General features: G+C 46.8%; 1 protein-coding gene across 1 annotated transcript; it reads right to left on the bottom strand.

The window, feature by feature from the left end:
- Nucleotides 1-1,064: 1,064 nt before the first annotated feature.
- Nucleotides 1,065-25,180, bottom strand: LOC115127655 (mothers against decapentaplegic homolog 7-like). The gene is made up of 4 exons (XM_029657270.2): nt 23,620-25,180; nt 22,477-22,530; nt 17,701-17,772; nt 1,065-1,991 (listed from the first exon to the last, which is right to left on the bottom strand). Exons 1-4 carry the CDS (start codon nt 24,086-24,088, stop codon nt 1,453-1,455), a joined length of 1,134 nt encoding a protein of 377 aa, XP_029513130.2. The 5' UTR covers nt 24,089-25,180; the 3' UTR covers nt 1,065-1,452.
- Between the last annotated feature and the right edge of the window lie 1,203 nt (nt 25,181-26,383).

The raw sequence follows: 26,383 nt of genomic DNA, 5'->3' as shown, positions 1-26,383 counted from the left end.
GCACATTTTCATTTGTTAATTCCGCAGACTACGGGTATTTCAACAATAAGCTTGTTCAAATGCATCCTGATTGGATGACTTGTTGTTAATGCCGCCTTCGGCGTGCTCATCAATGCACAAGCATGTTTTTTTCCACCACTCCTATCGATAAAACAATTGTAATTAATACAAGTGTTATGTGTGCGAAGTTCCAAATGCACTCTGTCATTACTAAACGTTTGATGGGATAGGTATTTTAACATGACTATTTTCGTACACAGAACGCATTAAAATATGATCCGTTGTCTTCCTCAAACGAAGAGGATGCGTGAGGGAGGGAATCTTATTACATTGGTCCTCAACTCACGGCTCAAGACACTTCATTCAGGATAAATGGAGTTCAGAGAGCGATCTATAGGACGGGCTCGTTGTAATGGCTGGAATGGAATGAGTTCCATTTGTTCCATTCCAGCCATTACAATGAGTCCGTCCTCCAATAGCTCCTTCCACCAGCCTCTGATAGAGGCTAGCCTTTCTAGGTTCTGAAGGATTCATTGCCATAGAAATGACCTGGTAAGGTACCAGTTATCCCGAGTTCGTCAAAATGTACTTTACTAACTCCTCAAACCAGGTACGTAAGTATAAGGCTTAGGTTGGTTAATAAGAGAGGAAGGAGAGGACATTAATTATTCAGAAAACAACCAGTAGAAGAAGAGAAAAAGCCCTAACAAGCATTTAAGAAGAGGGTGACAGACAGATGTGAGTTTAGGCTGTGTTAAATGACTGTAAATGGCACAATAGCTGTAAAACAAAAACAGAAAATAAACCACAATTTGTTGACGTTGTTTACAATGACAAGGTTAGGCAGGTGGATTGTGTCATGTTGGATAGGGGACTGTCAATATTTAGTTGCCTTACCAAATCCAAATGCCAAATTACTGTTGACTGACAACTGACAATTGTAGTGTATGTCAGCTACTCATTTCAGCCTCTTTTGGTCCTACAGTGGAAGACATTATCATATAAGAAGATTTGCATTTTCCTTGGTACCTACAGTACACCCCCAGCAAATAAACGCCAGTAGAAACATTTATTTGTATTTTTATTTTGGCATTTCTTTGTTTGCATTTATATTAAGCAAAGTGCATCTTATTTAATTTTTCCTCATCAACACATTGCACAATACATAAATAATGATGCATATAAAACGTCTTCATATTTACAAGTAATAATATATTTATATATAACATAAAATACATTTTCGCTTTTTATTTCACTTTAATTAAATCTTAGAGTAATTTGTCATATTAAACAAGTTCATTGGGGTTTTCTTGTCTCTTCTTTTTTCTTTAAACATCTTTTTTATTTTATTTAAAACCTCTGTCTTCTGAGAAAAAGAAAAAAAAGCATAAGTAAAGGACTAGTCCGTGTCCTCGGTACACTCCTCGGGAGAGGAAGGTTAATCCATTGCTGCTATTGGTTGTTGAATATAACCTCCAACCAACAGGGGCAGCTACTAATAAACTGTCTTGTGTAGCACTGACCCCAGCCCTTCACAAAGCTGATCTGTACAGTAAACCCAGTCCTCGGCTGCTGTGTGAACTCGTGATCGTTAGGCCTCTGCAGGCTGTCTGCCTTCTCAAAGTCAAAGGCCTTTATGGAGAAGCCGGGGAACACTTTATGCACCAGTAAAGTCCGCGAGTCGGGATTGTCCAGTGTGGCCGACTTGATAAAGATGGGGTAGCAGCTGCGGTTGTACACCCACACCCCGTCGGGCTCGCGACTCAACTGGATGCCGTAGCCAATCTTGGTCCGCACCATTTGAACTAGCGGGCTCTTGTTGTCGGAGCTGAGCTGGCCCAGGCAGAAGCCGTTCCCCTGAGGTAGGTCGTAGAAGATGTCCAGGGAAGGCTCCTGGACCGAGTAGAGGCGCCCCACGCGTGTCTTCTCCTCCCAGTACGCAACCACACACCAGTGGGATCTGTCACCCGACTCCTGGAGAGCCTGGGAATCTAGAAGAGGAGAGAAAGAGAGAGGATGGTTACAACACTGGACTGAAGATACAATAGTTGACAAATAACATATTTCACCCATTTAAAATGAGTCATTCGTAAGGAAAGATGATAGGACAGATGAGGATAAGAGGGATAAAAGGCGAGATGAGGGTAGAAGATAGAGGGGAAGCAGACTGGCCAAGATTGACTTCCATTAGTGAGTCAACAGGAAAACAAATCTGGCTTTTAACCAGCATGGTGATGCAGTGGCTGAGAGCTGGGAGAGGAAGTCTTATCAAACACCAACTACTCAATAAAAGTAATGATACAAGGGAGATGAAAGACAAACAAAACTGTTTTACAACTTCCAACTCTGACTAAATACTGTAGACATTTCACAATATGTGCAACTACAAAGCCCTATGAGTCAAAAGTACAATCAACATCACAGTGCACAAAAGGAAATATGTTACTTCGGCTGCCAAATACCGCTTGTTGCATCCTTCCTTTCACAATAATCATCCAAGAAAACAGTACCGGAATTTCTGGAATTCGCACAAGAAAAGCAACCAGCCCAAGCACCAGGACGCACAAGCGCGCGCATGCACACGCACACAGCCATCCAAACCCTGTTTATACAAGCCTTAATGGTTATCTTCGGTCTGGAGCCTTGTATTTTCCTTACAGGCCAACTAACAATGTGCTGGCGTCAAGTGGACGGTAAATCTGTCCTAATCATTGTTTTATGGCCGTTCCCTCATTCTACCAGAGGAAATTATAAGTAATAGGTTTAATATCCAAGAGAGGGGAACCATGAAGAAATTTGGCCTATCTTTGAAAGGCAGTATAAAACCATGCTAGGACAAGGGCTGTGTCTTGAATGTCCCCCTATTCCCTTTACAGTGCACTACTTTTGGTAGTGAACTACAGGGAATAGGGTGCCATTTGGGAGGCAGGCTATGAGAGCTGCTCTCCTCTCCCCTCTGCGCATAGGAATGGGTTTGATTAAAGGGGAGCGAGGGGGCCAATAAAACACACAGCAACGAGAAGCAGCAGTGACTCAAAAGTACAAGTCTTCATTCCCCAAGTACAGCAGCACAGTACATGAGGTAAAGAAGTTCCTTTTAGAGGAAAACTAGGTGGTCTTCTGCAGCTACAGAAAAAGCTGTAAAATGGACAACAACGGCAGCTATGTGACTGGTTGAACAGCAACGCCTCTCAGAAGCTCAGAAGGTTTAGAGTCCCCCCCCCCCCGAGCGTAAAGAGTGTATCGTTCAGCTCTGGTTTCCCTCCGACCCCCTTAGCGTGCCTCCCGTCTCTATCCCCATCCCTGCCTCCGTATCTCTATCCCACAGAAACCTGACTCCTAAGCAGGGGAGGGGGATTCAGCCAGGCAGAGAGGGAGAGCGAGAAAGAGCAAAGGAAAAAGTGGGAGGGCTTTTTTCACAACTTTACTTTTGCGTCTCAACTTCCTCTCAATTCTTATACCACCATGGCCTAATTACAAACAAACCGATAAAGTATAAACGGCAGAGGACTGACAGTAAACTATTTACACAGATATACACAAAGACATACACACACACACGTTCAGCAATTATTCAGTGTTGTAGCCTATCCTCTGAGAAAGTCAGACATTCAATGGTTAAAAGTTAACTAGGAAAAATACAAAAAATCTGGAACAGAGCCCCCTCACAGTCATTTTGCCCCCCCCCCCCCCCATCCTTTCATCTTTCTGGGCCGGCAGAGTGTACCCAGTAATTTGGGCAGCAACCCCTTCAGAGGAACCAGAGCCAAAGCAGAGCAGAGAAAACTGTACAGTTATGTTAAGTATCTTAATCTGCATCCCAAATGACACCCTATTCCCTACATAGTGCACTACTTCTGACCAGAGCCCTGGTCAGAAGTAGTGCACTATATTGGGGAAAGTGTGCCATTTTGGATGCATTCACAGTCTGGTCTGGCGTCCACAGGCTGCTCTGCTATACTAGAGGCCTGCTATTAACTCAGCATCTAGGCTGCGACTGAAATGGCACCCTTTTCACTACTTTTTACTAGGGTCCATTGGGTCCTTAGCTCTCCGGGAACAGGGTTGGAGTGAAAACCTACAGGACGGTAGCTCTCCGGGAACAGGGTTGGAGTGAAAACCTACAGGACGGTAGCTCTCCGGGAACAGGGTTGGAGTGAAAACCTACAGGACGGTAGCTCTCCGGGAACAGGGTTGGAGTGAATACCTACAACACGGTAGCTCTCCGGGAACAGGGGTGGAGTGAAAACCTACAGGACGGTAGCTCTCCGGGAACAGGGTTGGAGTGAAAACCTACAACACGGTAGCTCTCCGGGAACAGGGTTGGAGTGAATACCTACAACACGGTAGCTCTCCGGGAACAGGGTTGGAGTGAAAACCTACAGGACGGTAGCTCTCCGGGAACAGGGTTGGAGTGAATACCTACAGGACGGTAAGCTTTCCAGGAACAGGGTTGGAGTGAAAACCTACAGGACGGTATAAGCTTTCCAGGAACAGGGTTGGAGTGAAAACATACAGGACAGTAGCTCTCCGGGAACAGGGTTGGAGTGAAAACCTAGGGGTTGGAGTGCCTTGATATAGGGAATAGGGTGCCATTTTGGATGCAGTTCCAGACCTCATTAAGAACTAGTGGGGGGAAAAAGACAACACTAGGGAGGGGAAACATTTCTTCCATAAAATTACGGGCTGATCATGGGCCGTTCGCTTTGAAGTCAGCCAATGGAAGGCCGAGGGGAATTGATTGTAAATCCACCGAGCTATTAGGGACAGAGTTAGTATTTACATTTGATTTTTAAAAAAAACATTCCTCAAACCGACTGAAGAGAAAAGACTGAGAAAAGAGGCATAAAAGGTGAGGAGGCCGCTATTATGTGTCTGTCTGTGTGTCTGTGTATGTGTGTCTGTCTGTGTGTCTGTCTGTGTGTCTGTCTGTGTGTTTCTGTGTGTGTGTGTGTGTGTTTCTGTGTGTGTGTGTGTTTCTGTGTGTGTGTGTGTGTGTGTGTGTGCGCGCTCGTTCGTGTGTGCCATCTTAAAGGCCTCAAAGTTAATATTCTCATTGTTCCTTGGATGTGAGTGACTCGAGGCAAAGCTCTTAGAGCGCACCTGTGGGCTGTGCTCTCTACTCCTCCCTGCTCTTTCCCTCGCTCTCTCTCCCACACTAACCCCCCCTTTCCTTTCCTCTGTGTTTTTTATTCCTGAGAGAGAGAGAGAGAGAGAGAGAGAGAGAGCAAAAGGAGAGCAAAGAGAGAGACTGGGCTGGCTGGCGTCGGAGGTCATTACACGGCTGCTTGTCTGAGCCTGTCATCACAGCCTGAAACCACTGAGGTATTCATCACACAACAGAGACAGAGGTAGGGAGGGACTAGAGAAGAGAGAGAGATAAATAAAAGAGCCCATACTCCTGCAGTTCCGTTTCCCACACACACACACACACACACACACACACACACACACACACACAGAAACACACACACACACACTTTACAAGTGAACACAAAAGTTAACCCACACTTCACAGTCCTTCCACCACAGAAATACAACAACACTAGTATCTATCTCTGTGCCTGCTGCCGCTGACTACAGCACAACCCAGGGAAATCATACCATACAGGGGAAGCATGTGTCTGTCCAACTAACTTTCAGTCGTCCCCAGGGCTCTCTATGCATCCCAAACTACGTCACCCTGCAGGGTCAGACACTTCCCTACCATCCCCCCCGCTGTTTGGCTGTCCTTCGTTGCATTGCTGTGACGATGACTCTGGCAGCGGGGGAGCTTTAAAAAACAAACGGGGCTTGCTGCCTGTCGGGCGTCGGGGCTGGCGGACCGACAGACACCCTAACCATAGCATTAGAGTGCATTCCAAAGTAACAGTGTTAGATAAGAGCATTACTGATCTGAGGGCTGGGACACCGAGAGACGGGGAGAGGGACCAAGCCTCTAGTACACAGCAGTGACAAAGCTATGCCTAAAACCATCCAACACACGCTGGTTACTACACAACTACTAAGCTATAGTTAACCATAACACAGCCACGACAAAGTTACAGCTAAAACCAACCGACTACTAAGCTTCAGTTGACTGTAACACGCTAGTCGTTAAACCACAACAACCACGAACGCAGACTCAGCAACACTAAGACAGAGGCGCTAAGGTTAGCAACACCATCTAGAGACAGTCTACAGTAATGATTAACAGCTAAAACGGTGCTAGCTAACACCCTTAACGGACTGTTGCAAGTTGCCACCACAATACAAAGCATAGCTACGGCAGTGCAGTGACTCTAAGGCTAACTGACTAACAGGGAGGACACATACTAAGCAGTTTGAAAGCCTGCCTCCATCCCGTGGGACACACACACACAGCCTAGTCCTGAGAGGAGTGTGTTCACAGCTTGTTCTGACAAACAGCGAGCTCACGTGAAATGAAAAAGAAATGGCACTGCACACAGAGAGACCTGGCTGACATGAGTCTCGTAGAGTTCCTAAAACACACAGGCCCTCTCCTTGGCACACATACCACTCACAACCAGGTTTAAAAAACATTCAGATTTCTCCCATGCGTTAGGAGAACACATCTACTAACACAAGAGCAAAACTATGGACCTCCAGCAGAGAGAGAGTGTGTGTGTGTGTGTGTGTGTGTGTGAAAGAATGCTGAGGGCCTCAGCCTTCTTTCTCTCTCTCTCTCTCTGTCTCTCAGCTCTCTCCCATGGGCCTGTGATTGTTTCCCCGTGTTGCATATATGCAGACTATGTCTAATTCCCCTGACTGTCCGTCTGTCAGGCGCTGTGACACAGTGGCTGTAGTGCCGTCTATATGTATGCACAGCCAGGGTTTTTCCTCTCCAGAGGGGAGGCAGACAGGCAGGCAGGAAAACAAACACACACACAGGGAGAGAGTCAGAGAGGGCCTGCCGTCAGCATGACCACAGAGAGGCAGATGAATTACAGCCCTGAGCTCCGGCCGGTGGCAGCCCTCCTTCTTCCTTCTCTCGGTCTCCCTCATTTCCTCCCTCCTTCTTCCAGACAGGCTCCGCTCTGCCTTTCTCTGCTCTGCTCTGGGCCCAGGAGGGACATTCCAAACCCCGCCAACACCAGAGCACTGTTTTCACTTACTCTCCCTCCCTCTTTTTCTCTCTCTCTCTCTGCTTTCTTCTTCCCTCCTACTGCAGCAGAGCAGAGTACAGCTCTCTCCTTTTTAAAAATGTATCTCCCCCTCTCTCTGTGCATGCTGTTTTTGTTGTCGTAGGCTGGCGTCATTTCAAACGGGGTCGGTCTGAAGGGTACAGAGTGGAACAGAGAGGAGCAGAGGGGGAGCAGGGCACGTTACCCCCTCCTCTTCTACCCCACCACTCCACTCCAACCAAAATAAACTATACACTCTGAAAGACGAAGTGTGGGTCCCAAAGGACACCCTATTACCTATATGGTAAAGTAGTGCACTGTATAGGGAGTAGGGTGCCATTTGGGACACAGACAAATACTTGTGTGGCTGTCTCTAGTCCCCTGCTATCTACATGAAGATTACTAGGCTGCTGCCATCTGCTCCAAGGCTCTTTGTTTGGCCTATTTTCTGAGCCAGCCCCTGTTCTTATAGACTCAGGTAGATGGTCTGGAATAATGTCAATACATACTCAGGCTAGGTAATGGAGTTGTTTGAGCCTGGTTTAAACCATCAATCTTCACAAAACCACAAGCTCACGGGCCTACGTTAACCCCCCAAAGCAGACAAAACTAAAATGATATCACAGTTTTATATTTATCTTACACTAAAAAGACAAGATTACAAGCTAGTAGTAATGGAATACAGGTCTATATCACCAATGAGACTGCAGAAAAGGAAGCTCTCTCTTTCACAACTTTGAAAGAAGCATGTTCTTTCAGTCCTCCAACAATGTGTAACATCCAGCTCCATTCCACAGGGAAGAAGACGGGCCCTCTTCACCCCCCACCCCCTGTGGATTACCCTTCTAATTGCTCCTTGCTTTACAGTCCACGGTAGCCAGCTGTAGCTGAGACGTTTGGGCAGCGGAGGAAGAGATGAGGGGAAGAGAGGGTGGGGGGGGAGAGACTGGAGACCGCGAGCATAGCAGACTGGAAAAGTGAATGATTAATTCTGTCTGACTCCACACTCCGATCATTACTATTTCTGGGTGTCTACACAAACACGCGCACTGTGAGACACGCACAGACAAGGCGCACGCACACACACACCGACTCGATACGGGTACCCTGTGTATATAGCAAAGTTATCGCTACTCATTGTGTATTTATTCCTCATGTTATTATTTTTCAATTATTTATATTTCTTTCTCTCTGCATTGGTGGGAAGGGCCTGTAAGTAATCATTTCACTGTCAGTCTACACCTGTTGTTTACGAAGCATGTGACAAATACAATTTGATGCGTATACAAACATACACACGCCACGGGGGGCTGGTGAGGGGAGGACGGCTCATAATAATGGCAGAAATGGGAGTGAATGGAATGAACCATGCGGAAAACCACGTGTTTGATACAATTCCACTGATTTCGCTGTAGCCATTACCATGAGCCCATACTCTCCAAATACGGCGCCACCAACCACCTGAGACGCACAGAAGCATTTTGTCATTTTTTGTTCACTTGCTGTTTAACCTTCAACTGTGAGTACAGTTAGGTAAAGACAGAGAAGACACCCGAGAATGAGTTCTTGTTTAGCCTGGCTTTTAGGGCACCCTTTTCTCTCTCTCTCTCGACACGGAGGGGGGAGGCGTCTTTGTCTTTCAGTCAGGCAGTCATAGTCTCAACACCCTGCTCCGCCTGGGGCAAGTCTATTCCAGGGGTCACAGGTCATGACGATACATTCATTTCTGTGTTCTCTTCTTTTCTGTTGCCTGGCCTCGTCTGTCTCTTCCTCTTTTTGACGACAGCTGAACTGACTTTAACGAAAGGAAAGGCTGCATACTTTGTCAGTCTTAAACCGATCTAGTAGACTGGTGCGTATCGATTTCTGAGCACACACACACACACACCACAAGTAACCTTTTTAGGTCCTATAGTTCTTATAAAATTGGCTTTGTTCTGTGTCTTGTGCAAATATACAAAACAATTTATCGCCACAATACACAAGTGATCAACTATCCTGACTATAGGAGACATTCGGTGCTTGAGTGGTGGAGTCACGTCAGTACAGTACAGTCACTGGAACGAATGGCCCAGCTATACCCGGCTGACATAATTATAGGACCATAACTTAATAATAATAATTCAGAGGCTCGGCTAGATCCAGGAAGAATACGGTTCTCACACTCACAGGCCAAACACACACACGCATACACACAGACACGCGCGCACACACACACACACACACACACACACACACAGACACTCTGTGGAAGCTCTCGAGCGGCTCCAGGGTGGGGCATGAAGAGTTATTACCCTTCTATAAATGTTATCTTTTTCCTGAGGCATCAGCCCCTCTGACAGCAGCAAAATCTCAAGAGGCATTCCCTCCCAGCAATTAGCCAAGGTAAACTCCAGCCAGTCTAAACACAACAGAGGAGGAGAGGAGCGAAGGAGAGGACTGGCTCTACTGACCTAGGGCTGGGGAGAGAGAGAGAGAGAGGGGGCGTGAGAGAGAGAGGACACGAGTGTCAGAGTGACAACGGCACTAGTATGATGTTCTTGAGAGAGAGAGAGAGAGAGAGAGAGAGAGAGAGAGAGAGGAAGGGAGAAATGGGGGAAAGAGAGAGAGAGAGAGAGTGCGTGACAGTGTTGATTTGTTTGCTAGGCCCTGTCCTGTTCCCATAGGGTGCCAATCAATGAAGGTGGAAACGTCTAATTAGGGAAGAAGTATTACATAACAGGGAAGATGTCAGCAGCTCTTCCCTGCAGTCCAGGAAGTCTGTCCATACAGACATACGAGCCCAATTCACAGGAAGGGGACATGAGTGGCTGCACATACACAAAGGGGGGGGGGGGGGGGCATGCAGCTAGTGTTTCTAACTTATTTATAAATCTGAACAAATGCGTACAATAAATCAAAAATAACTAGTACCCGGCAACCACAGGGACACATCTTCTCAGAGAGGGAACTATAGAGCCCTGCTTTTATCATTACTCCACAGGCCAACCCAGAGGTCACTTATGTGAGGATCACAGGAATTTCAGCACTGGCCCAGCATGGTACTGGATACATGGGGCAGGTTTGGGGTCAATTTCATTTCAATCCAGTCAATTCAGGAATTGACTAGATTGAAATTGACCCCAAACCTGCTCCGTGTATCCAGTCCCATGATGGGCCAGCGCTGTCCATCAAACTAGTATTCCTCAGAACTATATTCAGGATGTGCAGCCTTCCCCATGCCAGAGCCTTGCTCTCTAACCAGACCCGTCTCTCTGTAACAATTATTTCTACTTCCACCACGCGGGGGGGACGACGACAAACCCACCGCCCGGCCCCTTCCTAGTTCCTATACCCCCCCCCCCCAACCTCAGTCACAATACCCCTGCCCTTCCCTTCCTACCCTGGCCCAGGCTGGCTAACTGATTTATTATTCCAACACTACATCATTTGTGAGGTGAGGGAGGGAGGTGGAACCCTCCTGCCCCCCGGCCTAGACGTCCCTGAGCGACAGAGTAAACAAACACTGCAGGGTGGAGAAGGAGACGGTGCTGGGCATGCAGGCAGGCTTGCAGGCAGGAATGATGATATCATCATGGGTCCTTCACCCCACCACAGAGATGCCCAGAGCAGGGCTTGACTAGAACCCTGTCCCTCTGACACCGCTGAGGCCGGAGTGACACAGACAGAACAACCGGCAGCATTGTCCTACATCAGGATGTCAGGGATCTCCGTGGGAACCAAACCGGCGCCAGGCTACACTGCCACGGCAATGACCATAGTGCTGCCTGCCAGGCAACCAGTCAGGCCAGTTGGGCACTAAAAAACTATTTGTTGATGTTTTAAAAGAATAACTGATTATTAAATACTATCCGTGGTACATTTATGTGGTTTAGGGTTAGGGCAGATCTATGAGTTTCCCTGAACCACAGCCACTTCCTAGAGACCTGGGCATAGGTATGTGGATGGGACAGAGACCGTACTGTCTGTCATGCAGGCAGGCATGGGTGCCGGTACCCAGACCTCTGCTGTAACCAACCAGCTTTACTGACGGATTACACATGAATGGTCTGGCTGGCTGTGGTTGGAAATAGCAGAAAGAGGAGAGAGAGCACGTTGCACAGAAATCTCTCTCTCTACCTCGCTCTCCCTCCATCTCTCTCTTTGTGGCTAGGGGACTGGCGGTGGTGAGAAAACACACCAGGGAGAAGGAATGTTCCCCTCTCCCTTTTGATCATCTCCATATAATGAGTTATGTGAAAAGCCGCTGCCTTCGAGCCGCTGAGGCCAAACAATGGCCACCTTGTTCCCTGCCGGCCTCCCACCAACTCTCTCTCAGAACACCACACAGCTACATAACCAAGTCCCACCCTAACCTTTCACTCTTCTCTGCCTGCCCAAAGGTACAACCGAAAAAAGAAACACCCCAGCGAAAACCTCTCTACCCGGGAAGAACTCACACACAACTAAAGGCAGGGCCTCTGCCTGGCTAGAGGTAGAACTCTCTACCCGGGAAGAACTCACACACAACTAAAGGCAGGGCCTCTGCCTGGCCAGAGGTAGAACTCTTGTCAACTCTGTTCGGCGCCCCTCAAGCCTAGAGCAAAGGAATCTGACTGAACTGTGGGTGGAAACGTTGAGGGTAATACATATAGTTGAGGTTAGGGTTGGACATGGGGATAGGAGCCTTACAGAACAGTCACAGGGTGGGTTTGTGTGATTTCCTGGGGGCCTAGCCTGAGCCTGGGCATTTACTACTAATGTGTAGAGAGCCTGAACAACTGGACTGGTTTTCCTCTTCAATCCTCCCCCTCAGTTTTTCAGATTCATGCACCATAATGACAGTGGGTGGGGAACCGTGGACAGCCAGAACCAAATTAACTCCCTGCCCGCCAAGAGAACTCCTTGGCCGCAGCTCTTGGAGAGGAAGTGGAAAGTAATGAAAGTTCCTCGCTCAGCGCAGCTCAGTCAACTGAGAAACACACAGATCGCCTTCCAAATGGCAACCTATTCCCTGTATAGTGCACTACTTTTGACCAGAGACCCACGCGGTCAATGTAGTGCACTATTACAGGGAATAGGGTGCCATTTGGGACACAAACACCGAGGAGAGGGCTGTTTTGAAATTACAGAGAGAGAAAGAACTGCTTCTCCTTTGACCCTGCCTTTTCCCCTCTCTGCAAGTAAGAAAAACAAAGGAGAGAAATAAAATAAGTTTGGGGATTGAACTGAAAAGCTAGAGAAGGTTGAAGTCAAGATGTTTGGCCATTTGATTAATCAGGGATCTCTCTAAACTGTGACGAACTGGGTGTTCTGTTCAGCCTAACTCTCTCTCCCTCTATCGTTTTACTGACTTGACTGTCTTCAATGTTTGCTTTCCATTCAGAGGAGGCCACCCTCATCTCCCTCCCTGTTCATTGCCTTTTCCTCAAACACATGAGGTAATTTCCTGTGACTGCCTGCCCTTTCCTTCTCTGTTAACCCAAACAAGACAGGAATGTAACTAACGGGGGACTGTAACTGTGGCTGCTCTGTTGTAGCTGTTCTCTGGAGAGGTTCACCTCCACCACCTCGCCTCTCAGAGTGGGGCCTGGGGACAACAAGGAGCTAGCTGACAACGCAGAGACTGAGAATGTGGCACAGGGTGAAAGGACGGAGAGGGGTGAGGTATAGGCTGTAAGACTTAAACATTGAAGTCAAGACGGAAAGAGAAAAGGTACAGACTGAATAGGTTTTTATACTTTAGTACCGTAACACCAAGTACTAACATAGTACCAAGAGACAGGCTCCGACAGCCTGGTCTCACTGGTCTCCACGGTCAACTTGACGGTGGGAAGAAGAAACCCCATTAAAATGTTACCAGAGTCACCGGGCCTATTCCTTATGTTAAGCGGCTAATAGCCAGTTCAGAGGGGCTAGAAGCTGGGTTCGCTAGCTAACAGTTTAATAATGTACTTCAACCTAAATGTAACTTGCTGAGAAGAGGAAGCTAGGCTAGCGCCTGTGTGACAGTAGGCTGACATCCAATGTGTGTGTGTGCGTCCTGTCAGCCAGCCAGCCAATGTCCCTGTGTGGGTCATTCTATCCCAACGTCTGACGGCCAAGGCCGTGGCATGTCTCACGCACGCACACACACACACACGCCTGTCAGCTCAGCGCCACCACAGCAGAGCAGTGAGCCAGAAGGATCAGGTTACAAACAGGCACTCCGGGGTCATTCCTAGCCGGCACCAGCCAGGCATGCCACCTCCGGCTTTGAACCCGACCCCCACCACTACTTACACGCACAGAGTCCCAGCCACTCACGACACAGACCCATAGAATATAGAGGAGATACAACAGACAAAGTCATATGCCATTACTATACTATGTAGCACTTTGTGACATCTGCTGATGTAAAAAGGGTTTTATAAAAACATTTGATTGATTACTATACCCCCCCAGCCACTCAGCAAGGTCCGCATCCACATCCCCAAACGAATATTTTAAACACTTCAGCCATGAATATTACTTTAAAATACAACAATCACAAACTGAACACGAAACACAAAGCCCACCCTGCCTGGGGTAGGGGACCTGACTGTGCCAGGAGAAGAACCATGAGTAGGAGGAGGAGGAACTGGAGCAGAGATACAGGGGCCAACAGATACAAAAGAACAGACCCACTACTATGGCCAAATTCTGGTCTCTGTCCATCCGGGACTCGTGACCCTCTGTCCTAGCCTCCGGCCCAATCCTGGGCCCAGCCCCGGCCCACTGCCAGTCTCTCCGGCCATCCCTGGCTCGCCTCCCTCTGCTCCACTCAGATGACGTGCTAGAGGAGGCTTTAATGTTCCTAGTCTGGCAGGCAGCCTAGTTTGCATTTGTGCTTGTCACTGTCACATTGAGGTTAACTCCTTAATAACCCTGCTTTCCAGGACAACAGAAAGCCCGAGGTTAGGGACAGGGACGAGTCTGGGGCTAGGGGCCTCTCACCAGAACCAGTGCAGACCAGCTCCACAGTAACTAGCGTGTCTTCCTCCCACTAGATAATCTATAGCAGAGCACTAGTCTGTCTCACCATCCTGACCCTGAGCCAACCAGACCACAAAGGTGGAGAGAGAAAGACAGAGAGGATTTGCTATTGCTCTTTATCCCCCATAGTTTTTCTCTCTCTCTTTGTTAGCTTTTTATTTGATTTAACCTTTACTTAACTAGGCCAGTTAAAGAACAAATCCTTATTTACAATGACTGCCTAGACCGGCCAAACCCGGACGACACTGGGCCAATTATGCGCCACCCTATGGGACCCCCAATCACGTCCGATTGTAAAACAGCCTGAATTCGAACCAGGGTGGCTGTAGTGACGCCTCTGTGCCTTAGACCGCTGCGCCACTCGGGAGCCCCAAGTGATTTCTTCCAAGTATGTAATTTACGGTTGTGCTGCCAAAATATTGTTCAGTTCACAAATATTTTGTCAATATCTAGAACATTAACTGCAGATGGTTGCAAGATTATTTTGTGTTTTTTATTTAGGAACATAAAAGCTCAATGTGTGAGTTACTTAGGCTGAGGTAATCTTCATTGAATGTCATATTCCAATTTCAATAGGCTGTGTACTGTATGTGTGTGTAACAGCAGTACCATCCTCCTCCCTCCCTCTCTTCTTCTGTAAATACGTCTGGGTAGCAACATAAAAAGCAGCACCATCTCCATCATCCCTCCCTCCCTCTCTTCTTCTGTAAATACGTCTGGGTAGCAACATAAAAAGCAGCACCATCTCCATCATCCCTCCCTCCCTCCCTCTCTTCTTCTGTAAATACGTCTGGGTAGCAACATAAAAAGGGCAAAGTGAGTGAATTAAAAGGTCAACATGGAGCCTCCGGGAGGGGCATGTTTCTTTTGTGAGAGCCCCGGGGGGAGCACAGTTTTCTTCCCTTGCCAGAGAAATCAAATCCTTGGCTCCAAGCACCCAGGCCCTTTCCTCCCTCCCTCCCTCACTGCCGCCCCCCTTCCCTCCCCTCACTGAGCCCCATTCACTAGGGCTGGCCGCCCTGCCTTGGCTCAGCCAGGAAGGAAAACAGGGGAGGGGTGCATGCCTGAGGGAGGAGAAGAGGGGATTAGCTAGTTAGACTCCAGTCTAGGATTTCACAGTGTACACTGGAGTTCTAAGAAACAGGCTAAAAACCTCTCCACAACAGAGAGACAGAGAGCTGCGCTTTTCTGTTTCAGGGGGCTTTGTTTTCTCTGTGTTTATACACTCAGCCAGACAGCCAGCCCAGCTTACAATCTAAGTCCCCAATCTAAAAAGCCCCTATCTGGAGACTGCTGACCCTCCCCCTCCGTCCCTCAAAGCCAACACCAGCTCCTCTCCTAAACAAAGGAGGGGAAAAAATACGCAGTGAGCGAGCTAAGCACCCCAACCAACTGACATAAAAAGCCTTTAAAGTCTCTGTAATGAGAAACATCTGAACGAGAGAGAGAGAGAGAGAGAGAGAGAGAGAGAGAGAGAGAGAGAGAGAGAAAGCACAGCTAGGCTGGAGGAGTGAATTCTTCACCCCCCCCTCTTTCTTCCACCCACCCACCCTCCACCTCATAAACACTATGTTATCCGCTTGCCTCTGGGTGGGGGGCGAGGTGGAGAGAGACGTGAGAAAGGTGGTACAGCCTACAGGATTATGGGAGAAAATGTAAGACTTAAGAGGCCGTCCAAAAACACCTCCCTCCCTCAGGTACAGAATATATTATTACTACCAGAGAGAGACAGAGTGAGACAGAGAGACAGAGAGAGGGACAGAGTGAGACAGAGAGAGAGAGACAGAGAGAGTGAGACAGAGAGAGAGAGAGACAGAGAGAGACAGAGAGAGAGAGACAGAGTGAGACAGAGAGAGGGACAGAGAGACAGAGAGAGACAGAGTGAGACAGAGAGAGACAGAGAGAGGGACAGAGTGAGACAGAGAGACAGAGTGAGACAGAAAGGGACAGAGTGAGACAGAGAGAGGGAGAGGGACAGAGTGAGACAGAGAGAGAGGGAGAGGGAGAGAGACAGAGAGAGGGACAGAGTGAGACAGGAAGAGAGAGACAGAGTGAGACAGAGAGACAGAGAGAGGGACAGAGTGAGACAGAGAGAGAGAGACAGAGTGAGACAGAGAGAGGGAGAGGGACAGAGTGAGACAGAGAGAGGGGACAGAGTGAGACAGAGAGAGAGAGAGTGAGACAGAGAGAGACAGAGAGAGACAGAGTGAGACAGAGAGACAGAGAGAGGGACAGAGTGAGACAGAGAGAGAGAGACAGAGAGAGAGAGACAGAGTGAGAGGGACAGAGTGAGACAGAGAGAGAGAGACAGAGTGAGAGAGACAGAGTGAGACAGAGAGAGAGAGACAGAGTGAGACAGAGAGAGAGACAGAGTGAGACAGAGTGAGACAGAGAGAGGGACAGAGTGAGACAGAGAGAGAGAGACAGAGTGAGACAGAGAGAGAGACAGAGTGAGACAGAGAGAGGGACAGAGTGAGACAGAGAGAGAGAGACAGAAAGACAGAGAGAGGGACAGAGTGAGACAGAGAGAGAGAGACAGAAAGACAGAGAGAGGGACAGAGTGAGACAGAGAGAGGGACAGAGTGAGACAGAGAGAGAGACAGAGTGAGACAGAGAGAGGGACAGAGTGAGACAGAGAGAGACAGAGTGAGAGAGGGAGAGTGAGACAGAGTGAGACAGAGAGAGTGAGACAGAGAGAGGGACAGGAGACAGAGTGAGACAGAGAGAGAGACAGAGAGAGACAGAGTGAGACAGAGTGAGACAGAGTGAGACAGAGTGAGACAGAGAGAGAGAGAGACAGAGTGAGACAGAGAGAGGGACAGAGTGAGACAGAGAGAGAGAGACAGAAAGACAGAGAGAGGGACAGAGTGAGACAGAGAGAGGGACAGAGTGAGACAGAGAGAGGGACAGAGTGAGACAGAGAGAGAGAGACAGAAAGACAGCGAGCAGTAGCACAGGTTAATAAGGGTAGCAGACCCCCCCCCCCTGCTAGCTGAGTGCATTGTGTTCAGAATAACGTGGACTCAACCCCATGACCAGCCAACCTAAACCAACCCTTTAAGCAGCTTGCATGTCTGTGCTCATGTTCCCATGGAGGGTATAGTAATGACAGGGCTTCATCCATCTTTAGATGCTGTGGCCCCTTGTCATCCACTGATGACACGATTATCGCCTCACAAAATGTATGTATACACACACACACACACACACACACAACGTAACATCTCAGCTCAGATCCCCATCCCAGGCAAAATCAAGAAGAGTGCAAACACACGCACACACTATACAGCGCTCTCTAAAGCAAACAGAGTTTTTTTTCTGTTTGGATTACATTAAACAAAACAGCATGAGGGAAAATGAAAGGAGGAACAGAGAAGAACGCTTGTTCAAAGAGCCGGGAGGAATTTGTGTGGATTGGATCTCTTGAAACACGCCTCCCTTCTTTCATTACAGCGAGGAGGGGAAGTAGGGGCCCCTCCAACGAGCCACTGCATCATGACAGAGCGAGAGAGGGAGGATGGGAGGGAGAGAAAGAAAGAAAGAAAGAAAGAGAAAAATAAAAACCAACGGGCTTGCGTCTTACCTGAGAGCCCCACGGGGGCCGAGTAGGTAGTTCCTCCAGTCTCAGTGGATGAAGGCCCCGAGTCTAGTGAATCTGAACGAAGAGAGAAGGACAGAGAGAGAGAGAGAGAGAGAGAGAGAGAGAGAGAGAGAGAGAGAGAGAAAAGTGTGTGTGTTAGAATGAGAGATCAACCACAGTGTGAGCAGAGAGAGCAGCTGTGAGAAGCTGTCAATCACACAGTGAAATCAATGCCTAATGAAGACACTGGACCACTGAACTCTGGGAGTCACTCAGTCAGTTCAGACAGCTAGCCAGGAGCCCTACTAATAACCTCATAGATCCACACACACACACACAGCTCACTCCTACGAACTCACTGCACTTCTTTCTGGTGAAATGACCCCCAAAATACACCAGTAGTAGATACATATTTGTTTGTAGTTTTGTAATTGTACAGTATTTCAGACATAACATTTGATAGCAAAATAATATGACGCAAAACAAAATCGATCAGATTCTTAGCATGCTAGTTAGCCGGATAGTAACATCAATAAAGTATATCTCGGAGACACATCAAGTCTTAGCAGCCCTTCACCAGATATGAATAGAAGTGACTACTAAAGCGGGAGGCCTGCCCTGTGACGGCCTTCAACACTAGCCACCACTAATCCCATAATCCTCTGCAGTCTTCACTCAGAGAGACAACTAGAGCGGCCATGTTGGAGCAGAGAGAGGGAGAGAGACATAGAGAGGGAGGGGGGGCTGGCAGTGGCTCTGACGACAGGCTCTGGCAGGTATCGACACACACACCACTTAAAACATACAGCAGCGCCCCTGCTCTGTTCCTTCTCCCAGTCCCAACCCCGTAAAAACCAACCACTCCTCCACAACACAATCACATTTTCCTTTTTCCCTCAAACTTTCTAAGAGGCCCAGAATAAATAAATGCCTGGCTTGGAGGGAAAAGAGGCGTTGACTTGAAAAACATGTCCGACTCCACTGCAGCCGAGCACTACTTCATCAGAGCCTGGTTGTGGCCCAAAATGGCACCCTATCCATTGGATAGTGCACTACCTTTGACCAGAGCCCTATGGGACTCCCTGCGGGCCCTGGTCAATAATGCACTACATTTGGGAATAGGGTGCTATTTAGGACACTGCCAGACCAAGTCTCTAATAGGAGTATACAGGTTAGCAGGATACACTCCATCAAAACCCAAAACAATGAAGGAAACAGGAAATAGCCCCAGCCTTGAAAACTGTGTATAGCGCATTTTCTTAATGGCATACTAGCCAACAGAGGAAGCTCTGGCTCCCTCTCTTCTCCTCCTTGGTCCCCCCCCCCCCCGTTCCTGCTACGATCAACCCCAACAGGAGATGTAGCAGCAAGGGAGATGGGTATTACACTTTTATGTAGTGTTTATAGCTCCTCTACGTAGTGTAATAACTTTTCTATGCAGCGTTATTATTTGTCTATAAGACGACTACTGACGCAACGGTCTGTGCGAGTCAGTAATGAATCTGTTCCGATATGTGGACTGTGTCTCAGCCTCCGTAGGATCCAAAAAGACTGTCAAAACGGTACTGTGGTCAACCTAACGAGATACAGGGCCACGGTCAAGCAGCCTGCCTCTCTTTCATGGCTGTCCAGTGAGGCAGGCCTGGTTTCATGGGCACGGTTCACCACAGTACCCGGGGCTGAGGTGGAGCTAGTCCAGACCCAAAACCTGGAAGACCTACTGAGAGAGAGAGGGGGGTGGAAGAGCGAGAGAGATGTAGATAGAAAGTCACATGGACGGGGGTGTAAAACAAATAGAAACAGAACATTTGGAAAAAAGAGTTAAGAGGTGAACTGAGTGATTTAAAGTAAGTGACAGAGAGAGACAGAGACAGAGAGAGGGGGGGGGAGACAGAGAGAGAGACAAAAGGGAGACAGGCAGCTAGCGTTTTACGACGGCAGCTTTTGATACTGCCCATTTTTTGGCAGTGTGGCGAGACAGACTGACACGTCCATCCGAATCCTGTTCCTTAAACAACTTCTCGCTCTGTCCCCCCCCCCCCCACACACACACACATATTACTCTCCTGTTCAGAGTTACGCATGCGGCAACAGAAACTGAAACACACACCGCTGACTACCCTTTGACGTGTTTGTTTTTTGATAGGTGAATGATTGTAGCATAAACTTCAGACATTGGAATCATCAATGCACTGCTAAGCCCTTATTATTGACGGACTATTGATCATCTGCTGCTTATGTCCTGTTGGCAAACTGTCCACACACACACTCAGACGTGCAGTGCCTCTGATATGGCAGTTCGTCTATTGAACTTGGCCCGTGACCAACCAGCTCCTACCTGGGTCCAGTGAGAACTGTCTGTCTGTCTCTCGAGAGGATCCTTGTCCTCGTTGTACATGGCTGGCTCTGCTGGTCAAGGACACAAGCCTTGCAACATCATGCCTCTAACCCCAGTGGAGTCAACGTTCACACACACACACACACACACACACACACACACACAGTACAACCCAAGGCCAGGCAGAGAAAAAAAACTGATACTACACACACCTATACCTCTCATTCTAAGTGTTATATATGCAGGTACACACTGTAGTGGCACTCCACCATTGTGCTGTGGGAGAAAAGCCATGTGGTATTCCTCCTATTGTGGCGTGATGAGGCAGGACATTGCAATGCAGACCAGACCACCATGTAATCCAGTAAGACGTTAGAATGGTAATGTGGCCTGTTGAAACAAATTGTGGTGAGGAGTCAGAGGACTAAATAGAGCTGGAGTGGACACACACACAAGCGCGCGGGCACACGGAAGAGGAGGAGTCAGAGCCTACATAAAGTGGGAGGACTGGATGACTGACAGCTCCCTTGGCCCAGAGGGAATACCCATGTCTGTCTTTCAGGCATCTCATCTGTCCTCTACATCTAGGCTCAATGTGTGTGTGTGTGTGTGTGTGTGTATCCCTCCATGGCCCAGCCACGCTCCACTCCATTGTCCTATTAATATCTGTCCTCGCTCACACACTTTAGTTTCCCTCTCTCTCTCTCTGCTATATTAACATAGACTGAACCCTCGAAGAATCGCAGCTGCACATTAACATCCTTTCTTTTCTTTCCCTATGTTCAATGAAAGACACTTTCTCCTTCTCTGCTGCTGCTGTTGGGGAAACTTCTGCTGCTTCCTGCTCTATTGTTTCCCTGGGCTTTTCCTCCCTGTCTTGTTGTTTTCCTCGGTCTCTCTTTCTTCTTTCCTCCTCACCACAACCAGATGAGCGACTAGAGTGTGTGTGTGTGTGTCGTTCTCTCACTGAGTGTGTCGTTCACTCACTGAGAAGCGACACTCCAAAAAGAGCAGCGGAAGTGTAGTAAACGGTTAATGGAGCCCTACAAGCATCCTCACAGGAAGCTGCCTCCCAAACGATGTCTTCCTACCCCCGGGACCCTATTACCTATATAGTGCAACAACAACAAAAAATGTTTAAAGTAGTGTACAATATAGGGAATAGTGTAGTATTTGGAACGTCCCCTCTGTGCGGCCTGATCGGGGCCATGCAGGAAACCCCAAAACTGTCTGATTCATAAAAGGAGTGACTCACTCACGGCCGCCGCCAAAAACACTTCAACTCACTACCTCATCCTCGCTTAACTCAACACTGTCTCTTGATTCTCTATCTATTAAATGACAAGCACGTATCTAATGGTTTCATTTCAATGTTTAACATACACATGACATCTACCTGACCATAGTAGAGCAAGCTGTAAGGATTCATTCCATATCAGGCATGGATGAGCTCCATGATAGACTACAGCAGCAACACACACAGCAATTCAATAACTACCAACTTCGCTTTTTTTGGCAGACACTTCCTTCTAAAATGGCTCACGGGCTAAACCACAGGCCTGCATACACACACTAAGAGCTCCAAACACACGCACACGTGACACTCCCAACCCCTCAGCTGTAATCTACAGTCAGAATAATTCAACAGATAAAACTGGGCTCCAGAAATCTTTGTCTTTTCCCCTTGTGTGATCCACATCTCCCCCTAAAATGTCTCCCTTCACTGCAGCTGCCCCCCCCCCCCAGTGTGTGCATCTTGCGTGTGTGTGATTGTTTGTGTGTAACCTCCCTGCGTGTGTCTCCTCTCTCCCTGTCCTCTGGTGCCAATGCTGTTTATCTGTCCTGCTAGGTCATCCCCTCCAGCCCAAAGTTTGTGCAGACAGACAGCCACTACAGAGCTGGTGCCGGTCTGGAATGGGCCCTGGCCTTGGCTACCTGCCATTCTATTACAGGGCCCTGATCGGCACTGGGCTGCATGGCGCGGGCAGGCATGCCACTCTCAGTCTGACTACCATCATAAATCAAAACAGAGCGAGGAGCATTTCCATATACACACAGAGCAGAACTCAATGCACCTAATAGTGTGAATGACTGAGCTAGTATGATACTTCCTTTTCACTAGTGTCATAATAAATAATAACACGTTGTTTAGAAATGACTGGGCAAAAGTATAATGTTGTTGTAATGACTTATGTTTAAAACCTATAATAAGTTATAGGCCTATAATGTGCCTTTTTAATTTCTACAAATGGAATGTAACTCTAATTTTCATAGAAATTAAGTGGAAACAACGTTGATTAAACCAGTGTGTGCCCAGTGGGTATACTCATTGGAAAAATACAAACACAACCAGAAACCTCAACATATGTAGTCTGCATTCAAGAAACATTCTTGAAAAACGACTTTAAAAAAAAGAAAAAAGAAGTAATAATAAAACTCACCGGGTGGTTTAAGAAAGTCCATTGGGTATCGGGAATAAGGCGGAGGGGGAGACTCTGAAAACGAAATGAAAGAAGGCATGAGAAAAGGGGTCCAGGGGAAGAGAGAAACTTATGATAACAGTTTGCATTCTTTTGTAAAACTGTTTGTGTTAGCAGTGAGGGTTGGAGGCAGGGCAGGCAGCAAGGCTGCCTTGATATCTGGTGGAGAGATAAACAGGGGTCGTCTGGCGCCAGCCTCCAGGCGACTATCTGACTAGGCTCCGACTCAGGCTGTGGAGAGATACGGCTCTCTTTTGGCTGACAACAGAACAGGACACTCCAATCGGAATCGTTGCCGGGCTGGCTGCAAGCAAACTAACTTGGTCCAGACTGACTGTCAAATACACAAGATACTCTACATGAAAGGCTACGTGAAAGGTCATTTAAAAAATAGTTCAACTTTGTGTAGGTCTCGTGTGTTAAATTATAGGCCTGTTGTTAGTAGTACTTCTGACATGAAAACATTAAAGTACAACCAACTAGATTTTTTTTATGAGACAAAACTTGGGAAACCACATTTAACATGTGTAGTAGGCCTTGCATTCGGTATAATAAACATAATATAAACATTTAGGCCTTTTAAAAATTCTTTATAAGCGTTTCCACGTAGATTTTAAAGCAAAAACAAATATATAAATACAATTAAAAAACAATAGCTTTGCCAAACCAATAAAGAGATGACATAATATAATATACTGGACATAATGTAATTACAATTGCATTGACCTTTGTAATCTCGGCAATACTTGCGAGGAGTCATTCAAAGCGAATCTAGATTTGTATTATATCCCAGATAGATAAATAATAAAAACGAGGGGACTTCTGCCATATGGTCATGACATGATGATGCTGATAAAACTGTTCTAACGTCACACCAACCAAGTCTGACCTATGCTATTGCAATAGACACCACCGGTAAATTGTGTCAACATGTCTGGCAAAGTGACATGCCAATCAATTTGCCCATATAATATATAATAGTGAAACAGATAGACCATGCATATAATTAGCAATAACTGATGTTTTTACCCCCCCTTCATGTTATTATTTTTTGTTTAAAAAAACAACAACAACAGCATTAACGGTCCGTGTATGTTAACTTACCGAGTTCACAAAGCCTGCTCATGTGGTGAGGATTGCAGCAAACGAGTTCTGGGTTAATTTTCCCATAGGATTCACAGCAAGGTAGCCTTTTTAATTCCGAGCAATGCCTGAGGTCCGACCACCGAAACACTTTGTAGAGCAGCAAGGGGAGGGAATAAGACTGCTGACCCAGTTTGGTGTCCACTTTGCTGGGTAGGAGCAGGCAGGGGCTCCGTGCACCCCCCTTTGACTCCACCGCTTGCAAGAGCCCCTCTAATTGTTTCTCTTTGATTTTTTTCAGTATCGAGTGGGTCAGGGCTTTCAATTCAGCCTCCGTTCCGGCGCTAGTTTTCCCAGCAACCTTCGTCGATTTACCCATACAGCAACCCCCGGATCCATGCGTTCGTGTATACGCCTCCCCGTCGCCCTCGACGGGCGCACGGCTCCTCCAGAGTCGCCGGACGAGCCCCGTTCGTTTGGTCCTAAACATGCGGGACGAAAAGAGGGTTTCCCGGCTAAAAAACGAGCATGATGTCCGCAAATCATGAAGATTCCGGGATCCGAGTCCAGGCAACGACAAGCAGCCTGAGATATTATTATGGAGAAACTGGGAGGTGGAGAAGCAAAGAAAATCTGTAGCATACGCCAGTCTAATTTTCTCAAAACTAAACCCCACAAAAAAAAATGTCAAGGCTCCTGCCGTGATAGTAACCTTCTCTGTAAGGAGAAATTAACCATCACCTTAACGGTATTATAACACTATAAAAGGCCTACTGCTAATACACAGCTATATCGAAACATAAATCTTATGTCAATGTAGGAACGCTGAGCATCTAGAATACAAAATAGCAGCATAGATAAATTGTTACAATGTAGAGCTAGGCTACTGTGAACATTAAATGCTACATTCGTTCCATTCCATCAGTGTGCTATGTATAAAGAAAAACATTGTAACATTACTTTGCGCGTATGGTTATGAGTATGATTTTTTGTGGTATTCTGAGCCAGTAGGCTAAATATCCTGGTAAAATACTAGAATTATTATATCCATGAGAAAAAAACGAAGCTCGCCCGTTTTCTTTAGAAAAAAAATAATCCACACAACCCTTGATCCGAGAGCAAAAAGGCTTTAACAAAGGCCGGTGTCTATGTTTTTTTTTTAATCCCCTATCTTCTAAATATCATAACCGTCTGCACATGATGTGATCTTCCAATATAGATTTAGACGTTACGAGAGAAGGAAAGGATCCTCCAAAAACAGATCCAAAGCGAATGAGCAAATCCAAAACTGGAGAGCCGCTGAGGTGCCAGACATAAATCTACCCCGAGTAGTAGAGGTAGTTGCGTTTCCGATTGAATACTGAACAGAGTCTTGATTACAATAATTACCTACAGCCTATATCTTCTAAATATCCCTTGGTAAATTAATCCAGCCACTTTTCGGAATGAATTTCTGTAGTCGGAGGAATAAAGCGAGTGGAGTTTGACAAAGAAGTGATGCGATCGTCAGAAAAGGTCTGCGAATGACTCGGATAGCTCAAGTGCCCTTGCCTTCTCTCACTCGCTCTCTCTTTCTCTGACTCTCTGTGCTCTTAGCTGTGTCCTCCGGTGCGCATTGGCGCGCCCCGTCACGTGGTTGTCTAGACACCCTGTCGCTTAAAAAAAATGATTGTCTTGCGCAAACAAGAGATCAAGTAGCTTACATACAGAGAATTCGTTGGGTGAGGAAAAGTTTCAATTTCCAGAAGTTACAAAGTAACAAAATATAAAAACAAGGCGAAAATATCACGTGGGGGGGGGTATGGAGCTAGAATGGCTATTTTACTATATAAATGAAACACACACTTTCTATCTCTCTGAAAGAGAGATAAGGGTTGCCTCGGGGTAATAGTTGACCAAACATTATGATTTGTTTAAACTTTTATTTACTTTGCGCCATGTGATCACATTAATGCAGTGGGCATAAACATAAATAGGCTAACTATGATTGACATTGATTATAACACAATAATATTGTTGGTATTATAATAACAACAATTAGAATACAGCCATGTTGTTGTTATTAGGCTATTATTATTATTATGTTTCCCTTTAATGGTGGGTAACCTAGTTGCACGGTCTCAACCTTTTCCCCCTGAATGGTCTCAACGAACTACTGCCTCCCTCTGGTGACAGTTATTTCCCTGTGAAATACATCTGACATAGGTTACCTACTTATTTATTACACATTTGGCTACTCATCATGGACAAGTTCACTGTTATTGTACAAAACGTTTTGTTGTATTTTTTCTTTGATAATATCCCACACTTGGGTTGTCTACCCTGTCTATCATTGTCAGAGACTGGTGACTGTTGCCAATCATCAGATTATAGGCCTACAGTAGTAGTTTGCTAATCTCAGTTTGCCTGAGTAGGCTACTTTCATATCTACATTATCAGATCAAATTTTAAATTGGAACCTATAAGCATTTCACTTCACCCGCAATAACATCTGCTAAATATGTGTATGTGACCAATATAATTTTATTAACATAGGCTAATCGTCTGGACTGGTGCACCACCATTTGAAATAGCCTACAGTAGCCTAATGGGACCGGAAACCTAACTATGGGGCCTAGCCTATAGTTTATATCTTTCTTGTGCTGGGAAAATGTGTAACATTTCCTGTTGATACATTCAGCCTGATAGTATAGACTAATAGGGACCCTACCATCTGATTCAATGTAGCTAAAATTATTTAGAAGAGAGACCGAAGCTTAATTGTAAAACATCATCCAAATGACAG

Source organism: Oncorhynchus nerka, linkage group LG4 (assembly GCF_034236695.1).
Source record: "Oncorhynchus nerka isolate Pitt River linkage group LG4, Oner_Uvic_2.0, whole genome shotgun sequence".
Lineage (NCBI taxonomy): Eukaryota > Metazoa > Chordata > Actinopteri > Salmoniformes > Salmonidae > Oncorhynchus > Oncorhynchus nerka.
The sequence above is the reverse complement of the archived record's forward strand: the minus strand, read 5'-3'. Positions and strand labels throughout refer to the sequence as shown.